General features: G+C 34.6%; 2 protein-coding genes across 2 annotated transcripts in view; both read right to left on the reverse strand.

Moving 5' to 3' along the window:
- Nucleotides 1–747: 747 nt before the first annotated feature.
- LOC109608964 (uncharacterized) lies at nucleotides 748–1,805 on the reverse strand. Its single transcript, XM_020025533.1, has 2 exons — nucleotides 1,486–1,805; nucleotides 748–1,178 (listed from the first exon to the last, which is right to left on the reverse strand). The coding sequence occupies exons 1-2, from the start codon at nucleotides 1,795–1,797 to the stop codon at nucleotides 957–959; spliced, it is 534 nt and encodes a 177-aa protein (XP_019881092.1). The 5' UTR covers nucleotides 1,798–1,805; the 3' UTR covers nucleotides 748–956.
- Nucleotides 1,806–6,035: 4,230 nt separating this feature from the next.
- LOC109608538 (neuropeptide CCHamide-2 receptor) overlaps nucleotides 6,036–12,480 on the reverse strand; it is a 28,999-nt gene continuing 22,554 nt past the window's right edge. The window contains exons 7-9 of the mRNA XM_049961514.1: nucleotides 10,591–10,765; nucleotides 8,505–8,760; nucleotides 6,036–7,857 (exon numbers count right to left, since the gene is read on the reverse strand). Coding sequence (XP_049817471.1) covers nucleotides 8,587–8,760; nucleotides 10,591–10,765 — 349 coding nt within the window. The 3' untranslated portion in view covers nucleotides 6,036–7,857; nucleotides 8,505–8,586. The remainder of the gene's footprint in view (nucleotides 7,858–8,504; nucleotides 8,761–10,590; nucleotides 10,766–12,480) is intronic.

Below are 12,480 nucleotides of genomic sequence, written 5' to 3' on the forward strand. Positions count from 1 at the left end.
ATATAGTGAACTCTAATCATTATTATAAACTTTGTTTTTAACTATAATGATTAAATCAGTATAAAATATTATTGTTTATATAATTCAATTTAAACTTTCCTTTAACTTTAAGAGTTCTGTATTTTATTATTTCAAGAGTTAAATAATAAAAAGAAATCGAGTTTTGCATAAAAAATGGATTTTTAATTTTTTTCAATGTGACGTACCGTTTTAAAAAATTCCGGAATTCCATAATTTCATTGAAAATTGAATGTGGAATTCAAAAAAAAAAATAATTTCATATTTTTATCGTTATCGTAATATGATTAAAAATCAAAATTAAGAAAATAACCTCGTTTTTTTTAGGTTCTTATACTCAGATATAGCTCTTATTTTTTTTTCAAAATTCAAACCAAAATTAAAATCATTCGTTCGAATTGAGTGAAGTAACTAAGCATTTTATATAAACACATTTCACTCGAATTTTGACAATATTTGTAATAGTATTGAAAGGAGCTGGAATCTCGTTTAATTGGAATTTTTGTTACCCCCCAATTAAACGTCCCGAAGACAGCTGTTGGTCCTTTTCAAGTTTAATTAATTTTTTTATACACCGGATATTACAACACTGTGTCACTTTGAAAAAGACAGAAATTCAATTAAACCAGTCAAAAATTTTTATATCATTTATTTATTTTTTATCAAATGTATATTTACAGGGTAAGTCTACGTTATATAAATAATTTGACTAGAATGTATAGCATTGACTAGAACGATTACAAGTTTAAACTCACGTCTTTAAATTGTGGGGAGAAGTTTGTATCTTATAATTAAAATGTAACATTGATTGACGTCAGTTTTATACATAAATTTCTCTCCCTTCAGACCTAATAAAATAAGCGTATTCTGGTAATAATATCAAAACTTATAAAATCAATTACTTAAGTAAAATAGTCGTTTATATTACAATATTTTCATCATTCTTTCCTTCCCAGAAGTTTCTCGGATAAAGCCTTAACCATCGGATGTTCAGGTGGTAAACCTTGAGCAGACAAAAACCTCATAGTTTCCATGGCACAAGCTGCATATCCCTCAGCTTCAGGATCATGAACCTCTTCATTATCCATCTCCGCTTGAAGTTCGCAAATCTTCTGTAGGCACAGTTTCAACATTTCCGTCACGTTATCCTGTTCACGCATCTAAAAAGTATGGTTTTATAAGTGTACAACTCCGTTTGCAAAAAATTGTAGTTAGTTTACAAAAGAATTGTTGGAGTGGTCGCAGAAAACAATCTAAACCACTATCTATCCAATTCACATGAGTGGCTGATTAAATTGCACGATTTGATTGTTGTCCGTCTAATGTATGACAATAAGACGATAAAATGACTCTCTCTGGTCTTTAAGCTAATATAGTTTACTATCGTATTTAAATAAATAAATAAATGAAATGATGAAAGAATTATTCTGTTAAAAAATCTCATTGTAGCCTTTTTATATTACTTACTCTTTGGTGTCTGTTAATCCTTTTATTACGTTGTTTCTCACTTTTCGGGTGCTTCATCCTGGTTAATGTTCTGTCAGTTTTATAGTTTTGAATATACCATATACCACAAATCCAAGTACCGAGTAGTACTTGTCCACACGAAATGAAATAACTAACGTACAAGCAACCACAAAGTGAACCGACTGATTCGAAATTTAATCTGCATCCCGCACGAAAAATTGCTCCCCAACATCCCACTCTTTCGAACAACAATCGCCCAATAAAAACCAAAGAGCGGACGCACGCATCTAAATGCGTGAATCGCACCCCCATTTCGACCCACCGCCATGGGAAAATGGTACTTGTCTCCTATAATTTAAACGGGCGATGGTGTGCCGCTTTGTGAAGTTCGTGTCGACGAACAGTCAGCTGCTGATGACAGATGTACGGACACATGCATTTGGTGCGGGGTACGTGCGAAGCGGGGGCCGATTTTAAGTTGCAGACGGGCAGGTGTAGACGGTGTCGAGACTGCCGTTTCTTTTCCATCGCGCCGCTTTTGTGCCGTGAGGAAGTCTTCAGGTGCCATTGTTCTTCGACATTTTAAGCTAAAGGAATTATTAATTAATCGATTTTTGGAAATGGTAAAAAACAAGTGGTGGATAATATTTTATGAAACAATTAGCGAATTAAGGCCTGGTGTTTCTGGAGACCGTGAACGGTGACCTATTAAGGATGAAACCCTTTAATATTTAATATAATTACTCGAGAACAAATATTATTTCAAAATTATATTATATTTGCATATGCAAGAGGGACTTTTCACGTACCCATACGTGGCAACTAATGGGGGAGGAGAGGGTCGTGCGATAGTTGGCACGAGACCCTAACCGATTTTCCCTCACGTTGTTAACCGACATCTGTATGTAAAAACTAATTTACCACCGAAGTGATTCTGAATGAATTTGTTTTGATTTTATTTAAAACGTTGATATTTTTAACATACAAACAAACCTACTTTCTTAAACACTTTCGCTTTTGCTTAGTAATGAGGACGGCTGACGTCATTTTTCACCATTCTCTTGTTATACATATTTTATTGGATTATATTTTATTGAATAATTCAAACATTTTTTATACTAGTTCAGAACATGTGTGAAAATAATTTAGTGCCATTATAAAAAAGGATATTTTATGGAGAGTAAATACAATAAAAAAGGGATGTTCAGCACATGATAGAATCAGAGCGATAAAAGCCACTTCGAATTGTAAATATTCGTGCTCGAGGCCGCGAAAATATAACAATGCGAGACGGTTGAGCGGATCGAAAATCAAATGCTGGTCCATAAAGCTAATTTTGAATCCGTCGTCACGTCATTTATCGAATACGAGAAATTCCCTTGTCTGTTTCCTGCATTGTCCATTATTCCTTTCGCAATATAAATAAAATTTTAAATGTATACTACACACTCACGGGTTCGAGGATGTCCTTTTTAAATCCGTTGCATTTACATGGGTCATCGCCGTCCTATTTAAATCTGCGTAATACACAACCGAAGCTCATTATTATATCAGAATTACGTTTCTTTTTTCGACGCCTCATCTACATTGCAAATTGGACCCTTTACAAAAAACGTGTGCCCGGTTTTAATCCCCGACTTCTTCGCCACCAATTTGTTGAGAGAACCTTTTTTCCGTCTGAACTTGTAAATTTATTTACTGGGAAGGGACTGTAAATGAAAAGTCGAATAAAACCACCAACAGATATATTACTTTCTTTGTTTACGATTCGCGTACAAATCATTATTAAAAGTGGAACTAACAATGCGGGTATGGTAAGGAAGAAGAGATTTGTTGTAATGTTTCTTTGACAGCTTGCGGCCATCTGCCATACACCTGGCGGCCGAGGAAATTGGACGGGCCGCCGTTAATTCCTCACTCTGTTCCACACATACATAACGAGTATTCTGGCCCCGAATCAGGTAGTAATTTAAACTATTAATGGTCCTCCATTTCTAATAAAAGTTCAGAAAATTTTTAACAAATTAATTCTATAGGATTTACTTCACCTCACTCACAAATGCTTCATTTTCTTTTACTCAACAATTTTAAATACCATTCATCGACAGAGCTTTAATTATTTTATTCATCTCTGAAAATTATAACTTCACAGTATTTGTACGAGACAAAACCAGCTAAGCAATGAATTTCAGGAATTTAATTTAATTTTTTGCTTTACATTTAATTAAAAATAATTTATTTCATATTCCATTGAATATAATTTTAACTAGTCAATTAATTCGTGATGTTTTGCACCCCATTCAGGTAAATGTATCGATCTTCTCCGAATATCTGAACTTTACTTTCAGTTTACTAGTCAGTTTTGACTTGTTATCTCCAAATGGGGTATGACACATGTTCCTAGAATTTATCGTCAATTTAATATCAAGTCAATCTTTATGTTATTCCAATTAATTACTGAATAGATCTGCAACATGCCAAAACTTAACAGACGCATATTAATTCAGTGAAAAGTTAATTTAAGTGAATCCTTACATTTACGAGGGTGGTCTGAAGTTTCCGACCTTAACCCTAAGATGATGGCACTCGTCAATAAAAGCCGATGAACGTAGTTGTGCATCTTTTGACAGTTAGTTACTCACCAAAGTTTCTACCATTTTGGGCACGCAGTTTTTAATTGACAGTCGTTTGAGTGAGTCGATGTAAGTGTTTTTGTGAAAATGGAAAAAAATTGAGTATCGAGCTGTTATTAAACTTTTGTTTTCGAAAGGCTATGCGCCTACACAAATCAAAGATAAGTGGGACTCTGTGTATGGGGACTCACCAACATCATTTACCACAATGAAATTTTTGGCAGCTGAATTTAAACGTGGCCGTAAGAGCTTGGGAAACGATCAACGTTCGGGATGTCCAGAAACTGCAACTACTGACGATAACATCAGTCACCAAATAGTGTTAAACGACCGCCGAATTAAAGTGAGAGAGGTAGCAAAGGTAATGAAAAGAACATGTCTGTCACATATTAAATCAAGCTTTAGACATGAGAAAGCTGTCCACGCGTTGAGTGCTGCATTTGGTCACGTTAGACCAAAAACGTATTCGAATGAACATTTCCAATGCCTGTTGGCGCAGTTTAGCTGCACTAAATTCGAGTTTTGGCGCCGATTAATTACTGTAGATGAAACTTGGATACACATACGCCCGAAACAAAAATACGGTTAAAACAGTGGACTGCAAAGGGGGAACCGGCTCCAATAAAAGCAAAAACTGTTTTTTTCGGCTGGAAAAGTGATGACGACTGATTTTTGTTGAGTTATCTTAATTGATTCTCTTCAAAAAGGAAAAACCATTAGAGGAGCATACTACGCATCATTAATTGACAAGCAAAAGGCAGAAACTACGGGAAAACGGCCACATTTACACCAAGACAACTTGGTTGCTATGGCAAAAATCCATGAATTACGGTTTAAACTGATGAACCATCCGTCTTACTCACCAGATCTAGCCCCAAACGATTTCTTTTTGTTCCCTCATCTAAAAACTGCGCTCGGAGGACAGAGATTTTTGTCAAATGAGAAGGCAATCACCTTTGTGAACAATTATTTTGCAGAGAAAAACGTACTATTTGGACGGGTTAGGGAGATGGGAGCATCGCTGGGAGAAGTGTGTAGAGTTACAAGGAGACTATGTAGAAAAATAAATAAAAAATTTAAGAAAAAAATTGTTGCATCATTGTTAGGTCGGAAACTTTTCAGACCACCCTCGTACTTCTACCAACAAACCATCATGTTCATATTCATAACACTATAGGTTTAATGGTATGCGGATATTGCTTATGGCAGCAGATCACTTTCAGATTTCAATAGTGGAAATGTGACACCCAATGATATATGGATGTCGTTTTGGAGCCTTATTTTCATCACCACATAAGAAGAGATCTCGGACTAATTTTTCAGAAAGATAATGCTCGTCCACATATTACCAGGAATACATTATACTTCTTAGAAGCCTTCCAGGCAGTTAACTGCCTTGGCCACCCAGATCTCCAGTCGAAAGTGGGATATGTGGGACGATGCTTAATAAATTTATAGCGCCCTTCACAGACTCTTAATAATCTAAGACGTCAGATTCAGTTTGCGTGGGATAAGATACCACAAGAAAAGTCGATCTCATTAGATCAATGCCAAGACGCGTCAATGAGTGTCTTAATCAAAAAGAGGGTCCGACCCATTATTAGCTTCTGATAATTTGTGCTTTAAGATTTTGGTTTAATTTTTTAATCAATTATTATTCTATAATAAGTTTAAAAAAATTGTAATGAATCAAATATATCTCAGTAACCAATACCGAATAGAAAATAATACACCGTTGAAACGTATGGAAAAATAAATAAATTGTCAGACCACCCTCGGATATAACTATTGATGTAAAATTAGTTGCCTACTTACCTAAACTTCTTTAAGTGGTATAAAAGGAATAAAATATATACTCAAAAATAAATTTAAACATTTATTGTATTATTATTTATGACACATACATATGTACAAAAGTAAATTTTAGGTGAATTCCAAATATGACACAGATTAAATTTAGTCAAGAAAAATGCTTATCTTGGTAAAAGTGAGACAGTATTTACAGTGTTATATGATTAATATTAATACTGATTGAAGTGATACAAAAATAATTAGATTTAACATAGTTTTTCTACAATTGGCCATTTTAACAAACCTTAAATTTTTCAGTTTGATCCCTTATTCACAAATATACTTTAGGCCAATTTTTACGCTTAGCTACATAAACTTTGGAATAGACAGTTAACATTAATAAGTAATTTGATTTATTTACAAGTCTTAATTAGTTTCATTGGACATAACCATCGACTAGTCGCACAACTCGTCGATAATTATTTACAATCCACTTATAAAAGTACAAACTCGATTACGATATGCATTTGGGAGTATTTACACTATCAACAATCAACACAAACGTGCAGTTTGTTCGTTCGAAGGTGTTTGATTAACGAAATCGATCCGATCTAATCTAAACAGCCAGAATCGGACTTGAGGAACAAGAAACGGCGATTAGAAATGAATCACGTGTCGCGCAGACAGTGGAGTTCACGAAGCTTATGCGTTTTCCCCTATTTTTGCGATTTTTCGGGGCGCAAGTGCCCGCGAAACGCAACGAAAAATAAAAAGACCAAAGAATAAATTCCATCGCATATAAATTGCTACTTAAGCACTAGGAAACTGAAGGTACTGCGGCCACGAAATTTTCATTTCTGGTCTATGGTTTTGCTTAATAAAAAAAAAAAGAAACCGGCGGGTGGTTTATTTAGTAGATGAGAGTAGGTCGTTCCGAAGTTGGAATTCCTCTCGAATTAGGCCAAGAGCGTTTTATTAGGAGACAAAATGGAATTTTCATCATGTCACATCTTATTTTATATCCTGTAAGTTTTATAGTTTTACGCTAGTAAATTTATTTGTGAAATTTAAAGTTTTAAACCAAGTCGAATTAAGAATTATGAGTGTTTTCAAAGTTCTTATTTAATTAATTAATTTAGTCTTGACAAATGAATCTGTTACAAATTCTCTGAATAACATTTATATCTGAACTTTGGGAGCAGATAAATTAGGCTAATGATGGAAAGTAGGATTTTCATTCGGGTCTATTTTCTCGGATACTCCTGCTCGAGAAAGCCGATCCTTCATCCCTTCGCGGTCCCGTCCCTGCGGAGCCGTTCTCCTTAAATTTGCCTATCCGAATATTTGCCGTGGCAAATTCGCAAGGACAAATTGAAATAAATTGACCGAAAACTGGCGTTGTGCAAAACCGAAATGTATCGGGGTCGAATTCAATAAAAGTCAGATCAATATGTTGTTTCGATGGTGGAATGTTGTCTTTGGAAAGTTGCCGGCGCACGAAAGATCCACGGGGGGTGTGACGACGGGATAATATCTGCATCAAATACTTACTATCATTCCGGTTTTCACGCCTTTTTCTTCGTTACTGTTCCGCATAAGTTCAAGGACGATCTCGAGCAGGATAAACGACATTTATTTATTTATTATCGCTTCGAAACTTGAAATTTGGAAAATTTATTCATTAAAGTAACGTAAAAAGTAATTAATTTTGTGAAGCTTCGAATAAACTATTATTAACAGGGAACTTTTAAAACACACATAACATCCGATTAATTAATAAGAAAAATTGAACTGATTAATATTTTTGTTTGGTTTTTGAAATATGGCCGCCGTAACCTTCGTTATGGGTGGAAATGTTGGGTTTAAAACTAAGGTCGTTCGAAAAGCCGGGAAGTGTCCTCGTTCTTTTCACTGAACTAAGCTCTACTTACTCAACATTTGAAGGTCTCTGAAATATACAAAAATTGTTAGTGTTTTGTACAATTAATGCAAACATATAAAGTATGTAAATCAAAACGGCACACAATAACGTCAATGCAGGTGGAAGATGATGCTAGAAATGAATTAACAAACGGGAGTTGGAATGGCACATTTCGAGCTGTTTATGTTTACCCAGGCCAGGATTTAATTAACGTTTCACCCCAAGATTATAATAATAATAACTGTCTCGATTCTCTGCTTATGTGTGTGCTAAAAGCTGGTTTCAACCTAATTGTTACATTTAAGCTCGGCACTTAACTCTACTTTGCGAGTTTGATGAGCTCAGCCATCGGATTTATTGTGTGATCGATTTCGAACACAAGAAAAATACAAATTTTGAATTCATTCGAGGAGTTTTAAAAGAGCGATTGCGGCCGGGAAATATGTGAATTAAAATAAATCACTGTCACGCGAATCAATTTCTGATACGCGCTCGGGAAATGTTTAAAAAGTTGTCCGGTGATACGCTTCTTCTCGTTTTATTTATGGGGCTTTCCCCAGCGCTAAATTGACTTTACGAGTGGATATTGGTTTTTAATAAATTCGTTTTGTTTGCTTTCATAACTCAAACTGTCAATATTTTTAGTACACGATACAAACAATTTCGCTCCTTACCATGGACACTGCCAGTTGGATTTTCAAAGCCGGAGTCCTCGTGAAGGACGTGGTGTGGTTCACATGTTGTCAGGATGCGTTTTCAACTGCAGTATCCGTGGTCCATGCTCATCTCGGTGCGTAGGATCATCGAGTTTTTGTGACCTTTTTCGCCCAGTTCGTTCTGCATGTTCATGCCGACAGAGTTACGTTCGTGCGTGTTTCGTCTTGCCAATGTTCCTTTTCGGTAAATGCTCTGACTTTCGACTATGGTGTTCTGAAAAAATAGGCAAACATTAACACATACATATACCGAACAAAATATATATGTAACAAAACGAACTCATCGGCGTCAAACACTCGACAATTCAAAGTTGCAGAGAGAGTCAAGAGTCAAGTTCAAACTTGTATCATCGAGCACGAGCCTTTGTTTTTGTAGTGATTAGTTTCTTCACGAATTGGTTTGTTTAGATAAATTTCAGTTATTGATATTCTTTTGTTGGTTGTATACAGATTAAATAAAAGTTTGCGTCCTAAAGTCCTAAAAAGTATGCTTATGCTCACTGCTTGACGATTGTTGAAAAGAAGAAGTTAATCGAAAAAGTAGAGGGAGATGAGAAGAAAAGTGATGTTGCAAAAGAATTTAAGATTCCTCTGACTACTCTCTCAACCATAATAAAACACAAGGAGAAAATTTATGCTGCTAAAGCTACTGGAGTACGGAAAAGAAGTACTAAAGGTCAATTTTCACGTCCGGAAGAAAGCCTGGTCATTTGGCTAAGACAGTGTAGAGGATAAAAAATATCTATTGGCGGACACTTGTTAACGAAAATAACAAAAGAGTTCGCGTTTACTCTAAGCATCAAAAACTTTGCGGCAAGTGAAGGGTGGCTTACAAATTTCAAAAAGAGAAATGGAGTTGTGTTTAAAAAAGTTTGTGGGGAAAGTGGAAATATTAATAATGCAGTTTGCTTAGATTGGCATTGTAAATTGAAGACTTTGATTAAAAACTCGAAACATTTTTAATGCTGATGAAACTGGCCTATTTTTCAAATGTTTACCGGACAAGACACTTACTTTTAAAGATGAAAAATGTCATGGAGAAAACTTAGTAAAGAAAGGTTGACAATTTTACTTGCAGTAAATATGGAACCTTAGTGATAGGAAAAGCAATGAAACCGCGACGTTTCAGGAGTGAAATCGTTTCCTACTGATTATCGTGGTAACAAAAAAGCTTGGATAACGACAGAACTTTCAATTCGCTTTTAACATTTAATGGGTACATGAAACGACAAAAGCGGAAAATTTTACTGTTTTTAGACAATTGTACTGTCCACAACAGTCCTACATTTTCCAACGTAGAACTCTACTTCTTTCCGCCGAAAACAACTTCCAAATAGCAACCGTTGAACCAAGAGATCATTCATAATTTTAAGACGTTCTATCGCAAAAATTGTTAAGCTCGACTTAAAACCTTTCGACAAGCAGCTTACTGCGACTATCGCGGTTCTGACTACTATTTTACTGATTGGCAAGGAAAATCCGGTTTCATAAAAGAAGATCAGGAAAATGTTCCAATAATTACGGATGATGAAAAACCAGCAACAAAACCACTAGTTGACATTAGCGGTGTGACTTTTTCCAACGATGAAGATGAGGACAATACATCATGCTTCCTTAACCTTTGGTAGAGGTGTCAGTTAAGGAAGCAAGATTCTCATTCGACAACTTACTAAGCTTCTGTCTACAAAAAGGAAGTGATGAAAAAGCATTTTAGGTACTTTTTCTCTTAAAAAAAGTTATTGAGCAGTCTGAGCAGCAACAATGTTCTTTGACGCAAACCAATATAACAGAGTTCTTTCGAAAGATTAATTAATTCACATTATGAATATGTACATGTATGTATGTACCTCTTAACTTTTGTAATTCATAAAGAATAGCAGTTAATAAATAATAATTCAAATAATTCGAAGTTTTATATCTTTTCTCTCAAAAATTTCGAACCATTTTTCAAACACGATAATTCGTAATATTTTAAGAGTCTCTCGAGTTTTGAACTAACGAGAATCGACTATATTATATATTATAAATTTTAAAATTTTGTTACCTGAGTGTGTTTTCTGTACGTTGAATTGAAACTGGTTTCGCAATTCGGATTGGTGGTCATAGTGCTGTTCCTCGGCCATCTTCTCTCCTGGCAGCACAAATACCGATTGAAATGCGAACGGAATACTCCACTGACACAATACAAAGCCACCGGATTCACGCAGGAATTCAAAAAACTGTCGGACAAATTGTTAAATTAGTAGGGGGATGAAAAGTAACGGTTTGGAGAGAATGGAATGGACGTTAACAGCAATTGGACTCATCATGGGGTTGTTTATGCCAGTGTTAAGTGGGTGAGAGGTTGCCCGGATTGCGAAAGTTTGTCAAGGTTGGTAAATTTTAGTTTTTGTGTTTTGAAAAAAATAAAAATAAACATTATTGTGTTTCATATAACAATATTTTCAGTCTGGATGAACCTATAACAACTGTAATTATGAATAAAAACAAAGAGAATAATAAATTAAAAATTCAACGGTAAATTATGCTTTATCATATTTTTTGAACCACATTTAAAGTCTGCATAAATCTGCGTATAACAAATGTCCCAACATATAATAAACGATTCTAATTTTTACACGTAACATTAATTTAAATTTTTAATGACGGGCTTTAGTTAAAATCCTAAAAAGGATAAATATGACATTTTTACAACCGAATTAATGTTTCTCATTAAATGTGTGACCACTAAATAATTCATGCCACTGTTAAAATTTAATTTGACTTGACTGACAACGTTAAACAATATAATTTCCAAAATTCCAATAAGACAAAAGTTTCTCAAATTTCTTCAAGTAACTGAACCGACTTTTTGCTCGTTTTCCTTTAACAAAACCTCGTAAACTTATTAACAATATTTCCCCAGTCTAAAAACTATAGAAAACCACAAACAATTCCACAACTTAACAAGCGCCTCGTTACAAAAACTTTAGCGCCAGTTAAAACACTTACTTGTCCCAAAAACAATGCAAAACTCTGGGACAGATCGTTTAATAGATTCTGGCGTGTAATTGCGGCGATGAAAAGTGCCTTTTCAAACGCCACAATGAAATTTCCTCGCAGAGTTTTTACCACCCTCGCACAACGGAGCGTCATTTTTCATTAAACAGATAATTGAATGGAAAAAATCTTGACACGAGTTGCTTTGATAACTTTTGTACGGTAATTAGCGCAAGTTGAGAAACAATAAAAAACCAACAAGCAACAATAAACTCATTTTATATAGCAAGATTTCTTAAGTGGTTTTCGATGTTACAAAAATATTATAAATTTATGCATTTGAATGTAAAAAAGTTGATTATATTGTAATTTTTTTGTAAATAAACAAAATAAATTTTATGGTGAAATATATAAATAATTCATGACCTTTCTGTTCAACATTAATTTGATTTCGGTGTAAAACTTTGTTTTTAAGGATTGCTAAACTAATAATAAATTAAATAACAAAAATTATAATATATATGGATAGTTAATGTATTAGTTGGAACTTCTGTAATCAAGTAACTACTAACAATAAATTTACGAGCGAAAGTTTCCATGATGTTACTAGAGTCTTGCCATGTGTGAAGGCACTGTATAAAATATGCATTTCCTCCTCATTTTCTCAAGACCCCGTCTAGTGTTTTATTAAACAATCTTCCATAAACAGGGGTTTAGTTAACGCATGCCCCAGATTTAATTCTGCGGAGGATGAATGCGGATCGTCTCTATCATTTTATCTCAACGTCGCGAATAAATTTGCCGGCTTCACAATAACTTTGTGTAACGGGTACAGAACGTTCATATATATTAGGATGCAAAGTGGGTTGTGCATTAACCTCCATATGATAATTTAATAAACGTTTCAGTTCGTTTTATAAAATAGGGCGTCTTTTTTTGCACAGCAAGCTGATTT

The sequence above is a fragment of the Aethina tumida genome, chromosome 1 (assembly GCF_024364675.1).
Source record: "Aethina tumida isolate Nest 87 chromosome 1, icAetTumi1.1, whole genome shotgun sequence".
Classification (NCBI taxonomy): Eukaryota; Metazoa; Arthropoda; class Insecta; order Coleoptera; family Nitidulidae; genus Aethina; species Aethina tumida.

What these genes read in the sequence shown, in the direction of transcription:
- LOC109608964 (XM_020025533.1), bottom strand. Translation starts at nt 1,797, where the DNA reads ATGGGGGTGCGATTCACGCATTTAGATGCGTGCGTCCGCTCTTTGGTT. An exon ending in GGATTAACAGACACCAAAGA is followed by an intron (nt 1,179 to 1,485) that starts GTAAGTAATATA and finishes CATACTTTTTAG; the next exon opens with ATGCGTGAACAGGATAACGT.